The sequence below is a fragment of the Vulpes lagopus genome, chromosome X, assembly GCF_018345385.1.
Source record: "Vulpes lagopus strain Blue_001 chromosome X, ASM1834538v1, whole genome shotgun sequence".
Taxonomy (NCBI): Eukaryota; Metazoa; Chordata; class Mammalia; order Carnivora; family Canidae; genus Vulpes; species Vulpes lagopus.
The window spans coordinates 40,830,964-40,849,282 of NC_054848.1; the positions used below are offsets into that span (position 1 = coordinate 40,830,964).

The 18,319-nt window shown below is 51.5% G+C and overlaps 1 protein-coding gene across 6 annotated transcripts in view; it reads left to right on the forward strand.

The window, feature by feature from the left end:
- RBM10 (RNA binding motif protein 10) overlaps window positions 1-8,358 on the forward strand; it is a 28,788-nt gene extending 20,430 nt beyond the window's left edge. For 3 of the 6 annotated variants that reach the window (XM_041741489.1, XM_041741485.1, XM_041741488.1), the window contains 18 exons: window positions 590-676; window positions 2,725-2,785; window positions 2,910-3,086; window positions 3,466-3,626; window positions 3,813-3,910; window positions 3,997-4,084; window positions 4,682-4,868; window positions 4,985-5,127; window positions 5,248-5,365; window positions 5,464-5,555; window positions 5,645-5,809; window positions 6,696-6,845; window positions 6,941-7,006; window positions 7,086-7,274; window positions 7,360-7,434; window positions 7,612-7,718; window positions 7,795-7,924; window positions 8,017-8,358. In XM_041741489.1, coding sequence (XP_041597423.1) covers window positions 590-676; window positions 2,725-2,785; window positions 2,910-3,086; window positions 3,466-3,626; window positions 3,813-3,910; window positions 3,997-4,084; window positions 4,682-4,868; window positions 4,985-5,127; window positions 5,248-5,365; window positions 5,464-5,555; window positions 5,645-5,809; window positions 6,696-6,845; window positions 6,941-7,006; window positions 7,086-7,274; window positions 7,360-7,434; window positions 7,612-7,718; window positions 7,795-7,924; window positions 8,017-8,142 — 2,220 coding nt within the window. In that variant the 3' untranslated portion in view covers window positions 8,143-8,358. The remainder of the gene's footprint in view (window positions 1-589; window positions 677-2,724; window positions 2,786-2,909; window positions 3,087-3,465; window positions 3,627-3,812; window positions 3,911-3,996; window positions 4,085-4,681; window positions 4,869-4,984; window positions 5,128-5,247; window positions 5,366-5,463; window positions 5,556-5,644; window positions 5,810-6,695; window positions 6,846-6,940; window positions 7,007-7,085; window positions 7,275-7,359; window positions 7,435-7,611; window positions 7,719-7,794; window positions 7,925-8,016) is intronic. The other 3 variants (XM_041741490.1, XM_041741486.1, XM_041741487.1) reach the window with 2 other exon arrangements.
- Window positions 8,359-18,319: the final 9,961 nt, after the last annotated feature.

Consider the following 18,319-nt stretch of genomic DNA (forward strand, 5'->3'; position numbering starts at 1 on the left):
GAGGAAGGGGCAGGTGTGGTGGAAGTGGGGCTCAGCAGGGCAGCCCTGGGGCCATCTCTGCCCTAATGCCTCGGGGCCCAGGACCCAGCCAGCCCCAGGAAGACAGCCTCACAGCAGGAACTTCCATCTTTTAAATATGGCTCTTTCTTTTTCCCCTTCTCCAGCAATAGCGCGCGTGCGCTCTCTCTCTCTCTCTCTCTCCCCTCCTCTCCCTTCCCTCCCTGTCCCCCTCATCCCGAGTGTAGCCTGTGTAGTGCTGGCCCTGGGTGTGGCCTGGCAGTGTCAGGGCCGAGTGGGGGGTTTTCCCCACTGTCCGGCAAGCGTCGGTCAGCCGAGCACTGTGTGCCTGGTGGCGTGTGTTCACGTGTGCGTGCGCGTGCCCGGAAGGCAGCAAAGAGCTGCGCCCAAGGGCTGTGGCGCTTTCCCTCCCTCCTTCCCTTCCTTCTTCCCTCGTCCGTTCTCCGACCTCCCTCCGTTCCCTGTCCCTCATCCATCCAGCTGAAGGGCTCGCTCACTCTCTTCTCCTGTGCTGAAACGGTGCGTGGGGCACTGCTGCCTGGGCCTCACTGTGCTCTGCTTTTTCCTGCAGCACTCCCTCAACATCCTGGGCCAGAAGGTGTCCATGCACTACAGCGACCCCAAGCCCAAGATCAATGAGGACTGGCTGTGTAATAAGGTACAGGGGCGGTGGGCAGCAGTTGCCATGGATAGAGAGAGAGGCGGCGGCAGCAGTGGCAACATCTATCTCCCTGGGGTTTGAAATGGCATAGGTGTTGAGGATTGGCTCAGCTCAAGTAGCCACCGTCCCTTGCCGCCTGCCCACCCACCCATGTGTACTGGGCTTTCACTCAGCACCAGGCTCTGCCCTCAGGAGGCACAGTCCTTCTTGAAGCCCCAGTATACTTTCCACAAGTACTTAACATAAGCGACTACCTAACGACAGTGGAGGCACAACGTGTGGTGTGTCAAAGGTGGACTTCCGAGCAGGCTGGCTGGAATTAGAGCCTCCTACATCCTCCTTGGTCTCTGCCTCACGTTCCTCATCTCCAAAACAGGAATAGTAATGACCCCCTCTCCCCCAAGGTGGTTGGGAGGATTCCAGTGTAGCAGTTGGAACAACAGCTGGTCCACTGTTAGCACCCTCGAATGTCCGCCTATTCCCCCAAAGAAAAGCACAGGTTGTTCTAGGACCCTATGTCAGTAACCTTGATTGTCACTCTGACAAAGCCATGTCCATCTGAGGTCAAGGCTTCAAGCTGTGGTATTTCCAGTTATATTCCCTACGAGGAAGGCAAGGCTCAGAGAGGTGCCAACCTGAGTTAGCCTTGAGCGATATGCTCACCATCATGATCATGGGGGCCATGGATCCCCACCCTGGGTTCAGGTCTCTCTTGGGGCCAGCCTCCCAAGCAGCCCTGAAGCAGCCTTGCAGCTCCACAGCCCCTCCTCCTGCAGCCAGCTGGCAGTGTTGAGACCTAAGGGGAGGAGCCCCCAACCCTCTCCCCATGAAGAACTGTCTACTAAGGGGAGTAGCACTGGTGTCCATTGTCTCTGTAGGGGTAGGGACTGTGAAGTGACAGTGGCACTCTGTCCCTCCTTGTATTTTCAGCTATTTTTCAAAACCAGGGAATTCTCTCCTTTACTCTCCTTTATTCCCCACATCCCATTGATCACCAGGTCCTGTCCCTTCCATCACAAGAATGCCCTCCCTTGGAATTCCCACTGGCTAGGCCAGTCGTCACCCACTCCCTCCGTTACAGTGGGCCCCTCTTCTGCTGTGCTGGCCCCTTGCCTCTTTCTCCCACCTTCTCACCTATAATACTCCTCAAAACCACCTCTAGCCTCGTCACTCCTCTGCTGAAGACCACCTCCCCAACTCTGAGCTACGTGTGACCACCCTCCATAATCTGGTACCACCTGCCTTCTCCAGCTTCCACTTTTGCCTCTCCATTCACCCTTCTACACCAGCTGCAGAAAATCTCTTGTTCCCTTTACCAGCAGTAGCTTCCCAGCAAAACCAAACCAAAGCAAACTTCTAGGCCTCCTAGATCCAATGTTGCACCAACTGTCCCCAGCTGAGTGAGCCAGGCCCCTCTGGGACTGTTCCCCTTCCTGAGTCCCCACAGATTAACCTGCCCCCTGTTAGGGGGACACAAGAGTGGCAGAGGCCACATCCTGGGCATATGGCGCAGAGCCTGGCGCAGGAATGGTGCACGGTCCCCGATGTGGAACAGAGATAAAGATGGGGTGAAAGCTGGGGCTTCCTGGAGGTTGTCATGCCCAAGGCTAGTTTCTCAAGAATACCAACCTAGTCTCGAGATGAAGGAAGGATGGGAGTCTAGCAAGAGAAGGGCTGCTGGCTTTTAGGGGTAGAAACACTGAAGGTTTCTGAACAGGGAAGCAAGTTTTAGGAAGAACTTGCTAAAGGGACAACAGGGGGGCAATCCTGGGAGTTGGAACCTCGGAGGAGGTGGCGCTTATGGCAGAGGTAGGGGAGTTAGTTGTTGATTCCTGAGTTGAGGAGGTGGCACTGAGGACAAACTTGAGACCCTGTGAAGGGAAGATTTCCGACTGAGAGCGACAGCCAGAGCTCCCCGCCACCCCAACCCTGGGATCTTCCTTCCCGGGGGCGTTGCGGGGTTCCCTGGGTGATCTCTGAACCCAAGTTTGCAGGGTGTGGTGGAAAGCCCCACCCACTCTGACAGCCTGGCCTGTGCCTCACAGTGTGGTGTCCAGAACTTCAAACGCCGTGAGAAGTGCTTCAAATGTGGTGTGCCCAAGTCAGGTGAGGCCCTCCTGCCTCCTCCCTCCCCCCCACCCAGGGTGTTGGTGGAAGAGGGGAGGAAGAGGGTGACCAGCCTTGGAGCCTCCCCCTTTGTCATCGGCCTATCTTCTGCCACCCCTGACAGAGGCAGAGCAGAAGCTGCCCCTGGGCGCAAGGCTGGATCAGCAGACGCTGCCACTGGGTGGACGGGAGCTAAGCCAGGGCTTGCTCCCCCTGCCACAGCCCTACCAGGCCCAGGGAGTGCTGGCCTCCCAAGCCCTGTCACAGGGCTCAGAGCCAAGCTCGGAGAACGCCAATGACAGTGAGTCAGTTGTTCCTTCCTTTCTCCCTGCCCTAGGGTGTCTGGGCTGGGCTCTCTGAGGCCAGAGAGATGGTGGTGACCAGGACTCAATCCTCCCAGGGTCTCTGCCTGGCAGGGGTACAGAAGTGATGTAGGGAGAGGAGGGGAGGAGCATTGCCCGACTCGACTTTGGGGGTGTGTTGGGAAGGGTCTCGGCAGGTGAGCGACTGAGCTGGGACTTGGACTAACAAGCAGAGTTTATCCAGGAGGAAGAGGTGAGAGGAAGCAGCAAGGGCAAAGACACAGAGGCCAGAGGAGAGGGGCAGTGGGGAGTCATCAGAGGGGTAGGGCTGGAGCAGAGTGTCAGGGGTGCCCCCTAATGCTGGGCTGCTTCCCACAGCCATCATTTTGCGCAACCTGAACCCACACAGCACCATGGACTCCATCCTGGGGGCCCTGGCACCCTACGCGGTGCTATCCTCCTCCAATGTCCGTGTCATCAAGGACAAGCAGACCCAACTGAACCGTGGCTTCGCCTTTATCCAGCTCTCCACCATCGTGGTGAGGGCGGCACAGGGGGGGGCCGGGCAGCCAGGGTCCCGGCCCCCGGGGTGGGGAGGAGGGACCCTGACCCACCCCCCCCATCTCACCCCGCGCCACCGCGACTCCAAGCCTGGCAACAGGGCAATGGAGCCGGGGGCCTCCCCGGGCCTGACCCTTCTGCCCCTGCCTCCCTTACTCCCACAGGAGGCAGCCCAGCTCCTGCAGATCCTGCAGGCCCTGCACCCACCACTCACTATTGACGGCAAGACCATCAACGTTGAGTTTGCCAAGGGTTCTAAGAGGTCAGGACCCCACCTATGCCCCTTCCTAGCTGGCCCCCCAGCCTGGGGCTTCCCATCTCACTCCTAGTCTCTGACATCCTCCCCAGGGACATGGCCTCCAACGAAGGCAGTCGCATCAATGCTGCCTCTGTGGCCAGTACTGCCATTGCCGCGGCCCAGTGGGCCATCTCACAGGTACTCAAAGACTCCCCTCTGCCCCAGCATCCCCATACTGGGGCCACGGTCTCGACCCTCTCATGCCCTCTCTGCAACCAAGAGGGCTGGCTTGCTGTCTGGCTTTCCCTGGACCCCAAACCCTCTCACAGTGGCTGCTATTGGCTTTGGGGGCCTTGCTGCAGCTTCCTTCCCAGTCACCTCCTCCCAGGCTTTCAACTTCAACACCATCGTGACTGCTTTTCACTTCTATTTGGTGGTTATTTTATCGACCTGCATTGTTACAACTTTGTTAATAAAACGGAATTTATAAGTGGCTGAAAGAAAATTGGGAGAGGAGAATAAAGAAGGGGAGGACAGTGTCTTCTTGACCTGACAACCCAGCACTCGAACTGTGCCACACACATACCAGTGTCAGCCCTGGGGGCGTTTTGGCACATGTCTTCGGTGCCCTGCCTTGCTGTGGCTGGGTGGCCCTCACACTTCACTTGTCTGAGGCCTGCATGCTTTCTGTCAGCAGACAGACACTAGCCCCTCCTGTGGGCAAATGCTTCTTAGCAGGTTCCCCTCCCCCTGCGCCCCTTCCTCTGCTAATGAGCCCCTCCCACTGCCCCTCAGGCCTCCCAGGGTGGGGAGGGTGCCTGGGCCACCCCCGAGGAGCCACCGGTCGACTACAGCTACTACCAACAGGATGAGGGCTATGGCGGCAGCCAGGGCACAGAGTCATCCCTCTATGCCCATGGCTACCTCAAGGGCACCAAGGGCCCCGGCATCACTGGAACCAAAGGGGACCCATCTGGAGCAGGTGAGGCCCAACATCTGTCTCTGAGCATTTTGTGGGGTTAGGGAGGGTGGTAGGCCCTGGGTCCTGGGCCCTGCCTGTTCACAGGCATTCTCCTTCCTTTCCTGTTCTCATTACAGGTTCAGAGGCCTCCCTGGAGCCTGGGGCAGACCCCGTGTCATTGCAGGCTTTCTCTCGAGCCCAGCCTGGTGCTGCCCCTGGCATCTACCAGCAATCAGCAGCTGAAGCGAGTGGCAGCCAGGGGGCTGCTGCCAACAGCCAGGTGAGGGAGCTTGAGGGGTTCCTGGGTGTCAGGCAGGGGATCTTGGGTTGTTGCGGGGCGTGGGTACAGGAGGCATTGGCAGACATTGAGCCCTGTTACCCTGTCTGGCCCCATGACCAGTCATATACCATCATGTCACCTGCTGTGCTCAAATCTGAGCTCCAGAGCCCTACTCATCCCAGCTCTGCCTTGCCACCGGCCACCAGTCCCACTGCCCAGGAGTCCTACAGCCAGTACCGTGAGTAGCCATGGCCTGTGGGTGGTAGGGAGGCGAGGAGTTCCTTAACAAAGCAGAGAGGAGTGTGACCCCCCCTCCTTTCTCACTACCCCCCCCAGCTGTTCCTGACGTCTCTACCTACCAGTATGATGAGACATCTGGCTACTACTATGACCCCCAGACTGGTCTCTACTATGACCCCAACTCCCAGGTGATAGGGTAGCCCAGGGAGTGGGTGGGGTCTGCAGTTCCCCTTCGGAGGTCTTCCCTCACGCCCCCCCTCCCTCACCCCTCCCCCAGTATTATTACAACGCTCAAAGCCAGCAGTACCTGTACTGGGACGGGGAAAGGCGGACCTACGTCCCTGCCCTGGAGCAGTCGGCCGACGGGCATAAGGAGACGGGGGCCCCCTCAAAGGAGGGTAAAGAGAAGAAGGAGAAGCACAAGACCAAGACAGCCCAACAGGTGAACACTGGGGGTCCAGCAGTCACTGGCTAGCTATTTAATGTCTTCTGATGAATGCATTTCTATCATCTTTAAGCCTTTGCTACTGAGGGACAGGGGTGGATGTGGGCATAGGAGTGACCATGCTCAAGAGAGACCAGGCTCCTGGCCCAGCTCTGCTCTTTGATGCATGACTGAGCCAAGGCAGTTGCCTCTGTACACGGTAGGGCTGCCCACCTCCTGAGTGGCCAGTGCCATCCATCCGAGTGAGACCAGTCAGCTTTTCTGTCCCCCAGTGGGAACCTTCACGTTGCTTGCATGCCTGAAGCCAGACTAACCCTGCCTGTGGAAGCAAATGGGCATGCAGACCTCCTTTGGGCCCAGAACCCGACTCCTGGGTATGTGTCCGGGTCTGTCTACCCAGAGAACTTCTCATGGGCCCATCAGGCTGTGGAAAATGGCCACTGCCGTGTCTGATGGGAGTGGGCAGTTGGAAGGAACTTCGGTGTCCTCCTGTGGAGGAAGAGTATGACAGTCTGAGTGTAGCACTTAGAAGCAAGAACTAAGTGTTCCCTTGGCAACCTGGTAAATTCTAAAAGTGGAGGGGCGGGGGAGCAGACGGAATATGGGATACACGTATTAAAATCCTACCTAGAGGAAGCCATCATCTGCACTGTAAAATGATAAGATGAAAGCATAATCGTGGTGTGAGTGCTTGTGAGGAGAGCAGGCACAGCCCCAGAGGGCTTGGCAAGAGGCACCGACGACAGAATGGCGAGAAACCATGACTTTCATCACCACCTCCTCACCTGCTTGAGACTGCAGGGCAGGAAGGTGCAATGGATGGAGTTGGCCGTCCCAGCCATTGGAGGGTCCCTGAGAGCCTCACTCCCACCTTTACCCCTAGATTGCCAAGGACATGGAACGCTGGGCCCGCAGCCTCAACAAGCAAAAAGAAAACTTCAAAAACAGCTTCCAGCCCATCAGCTCTCTGCGAGATGACGAGAGGCGGGAGTCAGCCACTGCAGATGCCGGCTATGCCATCCTTGAGAAGAAGGTGTGTTGTGGCCACCCCTCCATTATCCCCCCTAGTCTTGTCATCGCAGTGGTCCCTCTGTGAAGTCCCTGAATTTGTGTGTCCATCTACCCCAGGGAGCATTAGCTGAGAGACAGCACACCAGCATGGACCTCCCGAAACTGGCCAGCGACGACCGCCCAGTGAGTGGCCAGGGCAGGAGGGGGCGGTGCTCCAGTGTAGCCAGGCCTGACCTCTCTCCCCAACTCTCACATTCTCTAGAGCCCACCTCGGGGCCTGGTGGCAGCCTACAGTGGGGAGAGCGACAGTGAGGAGGAGCAGGAACGCGGGGGTCCAGAGCGAGAGGAGAAGCTCACTGACTGGCAGAAGCTGGCCTGTCTGCTCTGTCGGCGCCAGTTCCCCAGCAAGGAGGCGCTCATCCGCCACCAGCAGCTCTCCGGGCTACACAAGGTAACAGAGAGGATTGGCAGAGAACCTTAGCTCGGCCCTGTGTGGCCTGGCTGCATCACACCTCCTCTTGTCTGTCCCCTTGCAGCAAAACCTTGAGATTCACCGGCGAGCCCATCTATCAGAGAACGAGCTGGAAGCACTGGAGAAGAACGACATGGAGGTGAGGGGTGACCCATTCCTGGACTGTCTCCCCTCAAGCAGCTGGTGCTCAGGTCCCTCAGCTGGAGGTAGCCTGGCTGCTCACATCCATCTGTTAGCCAGATCCAGTCCCCACAGGACCCCTGGTGTTTCCTGCAAAGAGTGACCAGCTACCCTATTTTCACACACATATTTTCAGCAAATGAAGTACCGGGACCGTGCAGCTGAACGCAGAGAGAAGTACGGCATCCCTGAGCCACCAGAGCCCAAGAGGAGGAAGTATGGTGGCATGTCTGCAGCTTCTGTGTAAGTGCCCAGGGTCAAGGTGAGGGGCTTAGGGCCAGTGGGCCAGTCACTCACACTGTACCACTGGCCCCTCCAGGGACTTTGAGCAGCCCACAAGGGATGGGCTGGGCAGTGACAACATTGGCAGTCGCATGCTTCAGGCCATGGGCTGGAAAGAGGGTAGTGGCCTGGGCCGCAAGAAGCAGGGCATTGTGACGCCTATTGAGGTGAGTCTCCTGTGATCCCATCCCCATCCTCCAGCATTCTCTGTTGCACCCCCATCCTGCAGCCGACCTAACAGCCTGCCTCCCTCACATAGGCCCAGACACGGGTGCGGGGTTCCGGCTTAGGTGCCCGAGGCAGCTCCTATGGGGTTACTTCGACTGAGTCCTACAAGGAGACACTGCACAAGACAATGGTGACCCGCTTCAACGAGGCTCAGTGAGCAGCTGCAGGAGCTGCTTCTACTTATGTCGGGTGTCCAGCCCGGGACAGGGGAGGGTGAAGTGGTGGGTGGTCTGAGTGGGGCCCTGCACCTGTCTACCAGCCTATTCCCCAGCCAGAGAGGCCCTGACCAAGTCAGACTTTGAGTTGGTGACTTTTGTTGGAGAACTGGGCTGGGATCATGCTCTTCTTTTTGTAATAAAAGCTGAAAAGTCAATAGCTTGCATGTTTCTTTCTCATGCACCAGCGTGGTTTGTGTCTCACACATGAACATAAACATGAGTGGATAAGGTGGGTGGCAGTGGTAGCATTCACAGTGTCTGGTGCATAGGGGCTACCCACTTGGGATAAATATAACAGGAAGTTCTGGTCTGTGCCCCAACCCACAAGATCCTAGTCATAGCCATCTCACCATTGTCAAGTCCAGCAGGTCTTGACCTACCAGGAAATCCCACACCACCAGGGCTTGAAGTCCCCCTGAGTCAGAGTCAGCACTGAGAACCTCCCACCCCCTGGCCTTTCCACCCAACAGCTGTACCAGCTGTACAATCGAAGGGCTAAACCCGAACCACACTTGACCCTCCCTGAATCTGGGGACTGCCCAAGGGCATCTCCAAACGGACAGAAGTGGCCACTCTGGCACCAGTCACCCCTGTGCCCTCCTCAGTGGACAGATGACCCCAGAAGGGTAGGGATAGAGCAGCTCAGCCTGCCAATCCCACATCCTCAGAGATGCTTCATCGGGACCAATTGGGCCCACACTCATTCCTGTCCTCTCCACAACTGTTGTTAGCACAGGACCCAGCCTTCCGGTCACAACAGGCCAGTCTGTACCCTGTGATTCCTAACTATGTGTATGCTCAGCACGGGTCTGGGTGCAGTGGAACTTGAAGCTGGGCTGCCCTCTACCGGTGGAGAATGGCTGGGCCAGAAATGGGGCCAGAACCGCCCCTCCTCCAAAGGCTTGTGAGGCGAGAAAGTGGAAGGGGAGGTGCCAAGGGAAAAGGCAGTCAGCACAAAGCCCCTCCCTCCATTAACTGGCCTGCATTGTGACACTTCCCTGCACCAGCAGAAGGAGGCAAGGTTAGAAAGAGGGTGCCCCCTGGAGGTGATGTGATTTCCCGACACCGGGAGGGGAGAGGGACAGGAAATGGAAGCCACGTGTCTCAGGATGGGTGACTTTTAGCCTGGAGATGCCCACATGTTCTCTCTTCCCACACCCCAGGGCTCTCAGAATCCCACAACAAGGAACCCTTCTGTGTGTTTGGAAGTAGTAAATGGTGAGGCCACTGTGGAAAACTTTCATATAAAAGTAAATATATGCTTACCCTATGACCCAGCAATTTCATTCTTAGATATTTACCCCAAATAATGTAAACATATGTCACCAAAAAGACTTGCTATATGTACATGGAAAGTAGCAGCTGTGTTCACAGTAGCCAAAAACTGGGAACCCAAACATCCAACAAGAGGGGAATGGATTGGGTAGCCTGGGTGGCTCAGCGGTTTAGCGCCACCTTCAGCCCAGGGCATGATCCTAGAGACCCAGGATGGAGTCCTACATCAGGCTCCCTGCATGGAGCCTGCTTCTCCCTCTGCCTGTGTCTCTGCCTCTGTGTGTGTGTCATGAATAAATTTTTTTTAAGATTTTATTTATTCATAGAGACACAGAGAGAGAGGGGCAGAGGCACAGGGAGAAGCAGGCTCCATGCAGGGAGCCCAACATGGGACTCAATCCAGGGTCCCCAGGATCAAACCCCGGGCTGCAGGCGGCGCTAAACCGCTGCGCCACCGGGGCTGCCCATGAATAAATATTTTTAAAAAGAGGGAGAATTGATAAATTGTCCATTCATACAATGGACTACAACTCAGCAATAAAAAGAACAAAATACTAATACAAATATCAACATAAATGGATCTCAACAAACATGAGTGAAAAAAGAAAAGGGTACACACTGTAGAATTCCATTTATGTGAAGGTCTCCATCAAAACACATTTTGGTGGGGTACCTGGCTGGCTCAGTCAGCAGAGCATGTGACTGATCTCAAGGTTGTAAGTTTGAACCCCGAGTTGGGTGTAGAGATTACTTAAAAATAAAATCTTAAAGATTTTCTTGGTGATAGAGCCGAGTGGAGGTGGGGAGGGTGTCTTTCACTAGAAAGGGTCATAAGGTAGCTTTCTGGAATAATGAGAAGGTTCTAGACCTTGACTAGGGTACTCGTCACATGGGTGTGTATGTACAATTCAAGCTGTACAATTAAAATCTGAGCATTGGGATCCCTGGGTGGCGCAGCGATTTGGCGCCTGCCTTTGGCTCAGGGCGTGATCCTGGAGACCTGGGATCGAATCCCACATCAGGCTCCCGGTGCATGGAGCCTGCTTCTCCCTCTGCCTATGTCTCTGCCTCTCTCTCTCTCTCTCTATCTCTCTCTCTCTCTCTGTGTGTGACCATCATAAATAATAAATAAAAAAAATTTTTAAAAATTAAAAATAAAATAAAATAAAATCTGAGCATTTTATCATATGTACATGAAATTGGAAAAAGGCCACCAGAGCAAACCAATACGAAGCAAGGAAATAAGAGTAGAAATAGATGAAATAGGGAAACAACAGATCAGTAAAATCAAAGGTTAAATCTTTGAAACAAAAAGTAAGAGGAAAGACAGACCTCTGGCAAGACTGATCAATTAAAGATCAAAAATGCAAGCAAGCACCGAATACAAAATTAAGAAGGGGAACATACTACAAATGCAACAGACCTTTTAAAAAGAATGAACAGAGGATGCCCGGGTGGCTCAGCAGTTTAGCACCTGCCTTCGGCCCAGGACGTGATTCTGGGGACCCGGGATCGAGTCCCACATCAGGCTCCCTGCATGGAGCCTGCTTCTCCCTCTGCTTGCGGCTCTGCCTCTCTCTCTCTCTCTGTCATAAATAAATGAAATATTTTATAAATAAATAAAAAGAATGAACATATCTGAAAATCTAGGTGGAATGAATACATTTCTAGAAAAATACAAAATGCCAAAACTGGTCCATGAAGAAACAGATTAGTTGAATGGAGCAAAAAGTAATAAATTGAAACAGTAGTCAAAAGCTTTCCTCTTCCCACCAAAAAAAGTTGGGGGGCAAATGGTTTTTATAGGTGTGATTTACCCAACTCCCAAGGAATAGTTAACTGCTACCTTAAAAAAGTTGTTCCAGGTATTAGAAAAAGAAGAAAAGATGTCTATTTTATGAAGCTAGTGTAATCTCTATTCCTGAGGCAGGTGAGATAATACAAGAAAATTTCAAGCCCATTTCACTTATATCTATAGGTGTAAAAATCTTTAACAAAATCTTTGCTAAATGAATCCAGTAGTATATTTAGCAAACATGTTTTGTTTTGTTTTTTTAAAAGATGTTATTTATTCATGAGAGACACAGAGAGAGAGGCAGAAACACAGGCAGAGAGAGAAGCAGGCTCCATGCAGGGAGCCCGATGTGGGACTCGATCCTGGGGACTCCAGGATCATGCCCTAGGCCGAAGGGAGGCACTCAACTGCTGAGCCACCCAGGTGTCCCAGCAAACGTGTTTTGATCAAATAGGATTTATCCCAGGAATGCAAAATTGGGTCAACATCAGAAAAGGCTATGAATGTAGTTCTCTATGTTAACAGACCCAAAGTAAACAAAACATAAGCATCTGAAACACAGAAAAAGCACTTCCATACTTACATAAATTAATGGGTGAAAGAGTAAATACTTGGAAAGGAAGGGAAATATTATTCTTTACAGTGGAATGTCAACTAATAATACTAACAATTGTCAACAATGATAGAGGTAGAAAATTTATGGGTGTAGGGCCCCTGGGTGGCTCAGTTAAGCGTCTGCCTTTGACTCAGGTCTTGGGTTCCCTGCTCAGTGGGGAGTCTGCTTCTCCCTCTCCCTCTGCCCCTCCCCCTGTTCATGCTCTCTCACTCTCACAAATATATAAATAAAAATCTTTTTTAAAAATGTATAGGTGCTAAAACTAGTGGTTATAGTAGCAGTCAGTGGGTCACATTTTGATCAGGAATAGGATGTTTGCAGTTTCAAAGTATCTCCCTATGAAATATATATTAGTTAATTCCAAAGGGAACAAGAATATCTTTACAGTAGAGAAACCTGGCAGATAGCAGCTTAATGAAGGGAACAAGCAAACCTTACCAGTACTAAAATAATGAGCCATCTGATAGAATGAAATGAGGAGTCAGCGATACTTCTGTGATATTCCCACCCCAAATGCAGAACCTGAATCTAACCATAAGGAAGCATCCGACAGAACCAAACTGAGGGACATGCTACAAAATTCCTGGCTTGTCATCTTCAAAAATATCAAGGTCATGAAGGTCAAGGGAAGACTGAAGAACTGTTTCAGACTGAAAGAGACATACCATTTGAAAGTTCAAATGTCACCTCCTTAATGAGGCCTGCTTTGGCTACTCTATTTAAAATTCCAAACCCTCCCCCACCATACTCCCTAGGCTCTGCTCCTTGCATTACTTTTCTCCATAACACTTCTCAACTTCTAACATCCTCTCCATATATTTTTCCCCTTTTCTATATTGTCTCTTTCACCAGAACAAAAGCTCCATGAGGGAAGAGACTTTGGTCTTGTGTTGCTCACCACCGTGTCCCTAATGCCTAAAACAGGGTTTGACATATACCAGGACTCAAAAGCATGAATAAATACACACACAACTGTTCAAATCACTCTCACTTTTAAAAAAAAGGCTAGGAGAAAAAAACAAAGCCAAAAAAGGTTAATGGGACGCCTGGGTGGCTCAGCGGTTGAGTGTCTGTCTTTGGTTCAGGGTGTGATCCCAGGGTTCCAGGATCAAGTCCCGCATCAGGCTCCCTGCATGGAGCCTGCTTCTCCCTCTGCCTGTGTCTCTGCTTCTCTCTCTGTGTCTCTCATGAATAAATAAATAAAATATCTATCTATCTATCTATCTATCTATCTATCTATTTATTTATATTTTTAAAGATTTATTTATTCATTTATTCATTCAGAGAGAGCGAAGAGAGAGGCAGAGACACAGGCAGAGGGAGAAGCAGGCTCCATGCAGGAAGCCGGATGTGGGACTCGATCCTGGGTCTCCAGGATCACACCCCGGGCTGCAGGCGGCTCTAAACCACTGCGCCACTGGGGCTGCCCTATTTATATATTTTATTGGAGTTTGATTAGCCAACATATAGTATTACAAGTGCTCATCCTGTCAAGTGCCACCCTCAGTGCCCATCACCCATTAAATAAGATCTTTAAAAAAAAAAACAAAAAAGGTTAATAGAGTCCCTAAAAATCCATGAAGAAGTACAGCAGCCCAAGAGAAATGAACAAAGGACACAAAATTTCCCCAAAACAAGAACCACAAATACCTTTAAATCTATAAAAAGATGCCCAAGCTCACTCCTACTATGAGAAATTCAAATTGTAATTACAACAGATTGGCAAACATCCAAAGACTTGGCAATCCACTCAGGCTGTGAACAAGCAGACATTCTCATACATGGCTGGAGGCAAAGCGAAATGGTACAATTCTTTCTCACCTCCACCTCCCCCTCTCTCTCCTTGTCCTGTTTTCTTACCTCCATGGGCTTCTGCTCAAGCTGTTCCCTCCAGCTGGAATGCTTTTCCCTCTCACTTAGGAAAGTCCAAATCCTGCCTCAATTCCTCCCACTGATTTATTTGAAGGCAATTAATTCTTCAAAGAACTCGGCCACACTCATTGCTTCAGCTGTCACCTCTGATGGTCCCCAAATCTGTATCTCCAGCCCCAGACCTCCCTCCATCCCCTGAATTTCACACCTGGTCCCCAATTGTTCACTTGACCAACACATACCACAACTTGGATGTCCAACATTCATCTCAAATGTCACATCCAAAACCAAACTCTTCATCTTACCCCACACCTGATCCTAACAGTATTTCCCATGTCAGTTTAAGACAACTCCATCCTCCCAGCTGCTCCAGCTAATTACTCTGGGGGTCAGCCAGGATTCCTCTCTACTTTTCATATCCTCTGATATCTTGGCAAGTCCTGGCATCTCTGCTTTCAAAATCAATCCAAAATCAAATCCCTCCTCACCACTTCCACTTTCACCTTTTACCATCTTAGTCTGATCCTCTCTCTGCACTTCTGGGCTCTTGCAGTGGCCTTTCCGCTGGTTTTTCTGCTCCCATCTTTCCCCTTAGTTTGTTCTCTCTCCACACAGAGCAGCCAGCTTGTTTATTCTAAGGCTTATAATACCCTCCTTGACACACATGGCCTCAGATCTCATGACCAGTGTTTTCCCTTCCTTGCTCCTCACTCTTCTCTGACTACACAGACTTCTGCACTCTTACTCAGACAAGAAAACTACAACCTCGGGCTTTGCACCTGATGATCCCTCGGTCTGGAATGTTTTCCCCCATGTGACACAAGGCCTGCTTCCTCACTTTTCACATGCCACTTCCTCAGAGAGGCGGTCCCTGACCACTTAACATGGAGTTTCAGTGGAGGTCTCTCTGAGGGTGGCAGAAGATAAATAGGAAGGAAAAGATCTGATTGAAGAGTGTTCTCGACTGTTGCAAGGGTAATCTCCTTCATATGTTTTTTTTTAAGATTTTTATTTATTTATTCATGAGAGACACCAGAGAGAGAGAGAGTGCGCGCGCGAGAGCGCCACAGGCAGAGAGCCACAGGCAGAGGGAGAAGCAGGCTCCATGCAGGGAGCCTGATGTGGGACTCGATCCCAGGACTCCAGGATCACGCCTTGGGCCTAAGGCAGGCACAAAACCGCTAAGCCACCCAGGGATCCCCTCCTTCATGTTTTTTGCTACATTCCTAGTGTTCTGCACTTAGTAGGCATGCAAGAAATCTTTTTCAAATGAATAAATTTGGAGGTTATTGACAGGATATGAGATGCAGAATTTGGGATAGGATGATAAAGATATTTTCTGTTAAACACCTTTGCTCAAATATCACCTTCTCAGCAAGGCTTTCTTTGACCATACTAAAAATACAGACTTAACCCCCAGATTTCCCCTGATCTTGTTCTATTTCTCTCCATAGTACTTGGCAGTTGTCACATACATATATACAACACGTATTTACATGTGTACTTAATTATATCGCATATGAATATAGAATACACACAATGTATACAAGACATTTATCACATACAGAGGTAAATTATTTACATATTGACACTATCATGTTATGTCAATAAGTAGTATTTATATGCATATTTTATTACATATAATTTATACTATACAGTCACATATATCTATTATAATAAGTATTTATATGCGAAACTGCTAAGTTTTACTTATTTGCCATATTTCTGGTCTCTCTCGCTAGAACATCAGCTCCGTGAGGGCAGGGAAAGAATCCCTAGCACCTCGCCCACAGCTTGAACTCCATAAATGTCAAGTGAATGAACTCCTTGGCTACCTGAGCCTCAGTCTTCCCATCCATAGGATGGGTGTGCCTTTACATCTGGAGGTACCCCATGTTCCACATCCTTTTTCCATCCCCCAGAGCGCAGCTCCGGGAATCCCACAGTCAGGGTTTACATTCTCCCATACTCTGGGCGCTGTAGCCCACCACGTGCACGAGGCACGGGCCAGACAGGACTACCACTCCCAGCATGCCTCGCGCGTTAGGGACGTACCACAGCCCGTAGGGGTGTCTGGGTCTGACACGGGCGTCGACGGCACGGGAGCAGAGGCGGGCGCCCCTCTAGCTAAGCATCTGTGGTACGTCCCAAACTGGGGGCCCTTCAAGGCCCCGCGCTTCCGAGCTCCGCGCAAACTCTGGCTCTTGTACGACGGAGGTGGTTTGCTCTTCCGTTGCCCCGTGGCTTCGGCTCATCTCCAGCAGGAAGGCGAGGCTTCCGCCCGGCGCAGGGGGTGAGCTGGAGCACGGTGCCCCCAAACCCTAGACAGCATTTGGGGGAGGGGACTCAATTTGGGGGATCCCCTGATGGGCACATTTGGAGGCTCTGGGCCCGGGGTGGCGTTTAGGGGTGGTTGTGTTCGAGGGGTCCCTTAGGAAGTGGCATTTGGGGACCCCAGGATGGTACTTTGAGTCTGTTTTAAGGAGTATCACTGGGAGGGAGGCAGGATTTATATACCCCTCGGAGGCAGGCGTTAGGGGGATATTTGAGGAGACCCTTAAGGTCCGTGTATGAGTTCTCTGTCCATGAGGCAGGATATGGAGGTGCTCTCCAAAGGGAGAAGCGAAGTTTGAGGTTCCCGAAGTCCAGGCGGAATTTTGGGAGAGCTTGTTTCAAGCAAGGTCCTATGACAGAGGAAACGTTCGGGACCGACGTGGCATTGTGGATGTATCTATGGCCTTTGTGACCTCTAGTTTTATGATGAGGTCCCCCCGCGCTTAGGTACTCGCGGCGAGGCGACCGGACACGTCGGGGCCCACACGTTTTTAGGGAGAGGGACCCCCCCCCCCAGCCCAGGCTGTTGAAGGGACGCTGGAACCCAGTGTGCTGGGCTCTTCCCGAGGGGACGGCGTGCTACCGGGCCTCCGTTGGTCGCGGCTTTTTTCATTATTCATGAGGAGGTGGGGCTGCTAAGGAAGCCCATTTTTGCCGCTTTCACACCTGGTCCGCTGGAAGTATCGGCTTGTGAATTATTCACGAGGGGGCGGATCAGCGTGCTGGAGGGATGTGCTGAACGGGCATTCTGCAGTCTCCCGGGCAAACTAGAACTCGTTGATTAATCGTAAAGGTGAGTAGCGCCCCGAGTTTTCTGTGGCTTTTGTAGGGGCATTGTGCATAATTCATGACGGGCGTAGCTTTTGCAGTTTCACCTGCATGACCCGCTGTTAGCTTTCCCTTACAGGTTCCAAGATTTAAGCCTTAAGTCAACCAAAGGGACGAGGCCTCCTACATTGTTCATTCCTTATGGCCCAGTAATTCCAGATTATCCACAAAGGCTCTAGATTCAAATCCCATCGATCCTTGCCAAACCCTGTGATCTTTGGCAGATCTTTCTGTGAGCCTGAAAATGTGTATGGGCACAATAATGATCAGATGAGTTTACACTCATTTCACACTTTATTAGTCCATTTAATCCCCACAACAATCCTAGGAGATAGGTTATTATTATCCCATTTTATAGATGAGGAAACTGGGACACTGGGAGGCTAAGTAATTTGCCTAAACTTACTTAGAGTCAGTGAGTGGCTGGGCCAGGATTCAAACCCCTTCAGTCAATCTAGTTCCAGAGTCTGTAGTCTTAATCAAATGCCGTAATGTACCCTCCACCACCACTTTAAGGGCATATACTACTACTGATGTTAGTCATATAGCACTTGTGTATGGCACTGTTCAAAGCCTTTTCTGCCTATTTACTCAAACTCCCATCACACAAGGTAGGTTACTATTGTTCTCATTTTATGACTGGAGAAACGGTGGCCCAGAAAAGCAAAATGTCTAGCCCCTGGTCACACAGCCAGTTGTAGGTGGGTGGAAATGACTTTTGTGAGGGTTCAAGAACTCTCTAAGGAGGTCACCTTTGAGCTAAGACCTGAAGGCCAGGAAGGAACCAATTTCCTGCTCTGCATTCCTGAGAACAGTGGCACAATGCATGGGAAGAACACATCACCATAATACGTGATCTGTTAAATATGATCTATTATTATTTGAGAGAAGTGTATTGGGTGTTTATTGTGTACCTGAGGCTTTGCTATAGAGTTGTATCTCTCGTGACCTGGTCCTCTATCCATCTTACCTATTCAGTAGACATTGGAGGCTTTAGCATTCTGTTTTCCATTGTCCTTCTGTGGTTGGTTGACTCAAGGCATTGTTTTCTTTTTCTTTTATTTTTTTAAAGACTTTATTTATTCATGAGAGAGAGAGAGAGAGAGAGAGGCAGAGGGAGAAGCAGGCTCCACACAGGGAGCCTGATGTGGGACTCGATCCCGGGACTCCAGGATCACACCCTGGGCCGAAGGCAGGCACTAAACCACTGAGCCACCCAGGCATCCCTCTTTTTTTAAAAAATATTTTATTTATTTATTCATGAGAGACACACACACAGAGAGAAAGAGAGAGAGAGAGAGAGACAGGCAGAGGGAGAAGCAGGCTCCATGCAGGGAGCCCGATGTGGGACTCAATCCTGGGACTCCAGGACCATGCCCTGGGCCAAAGGCAGGCG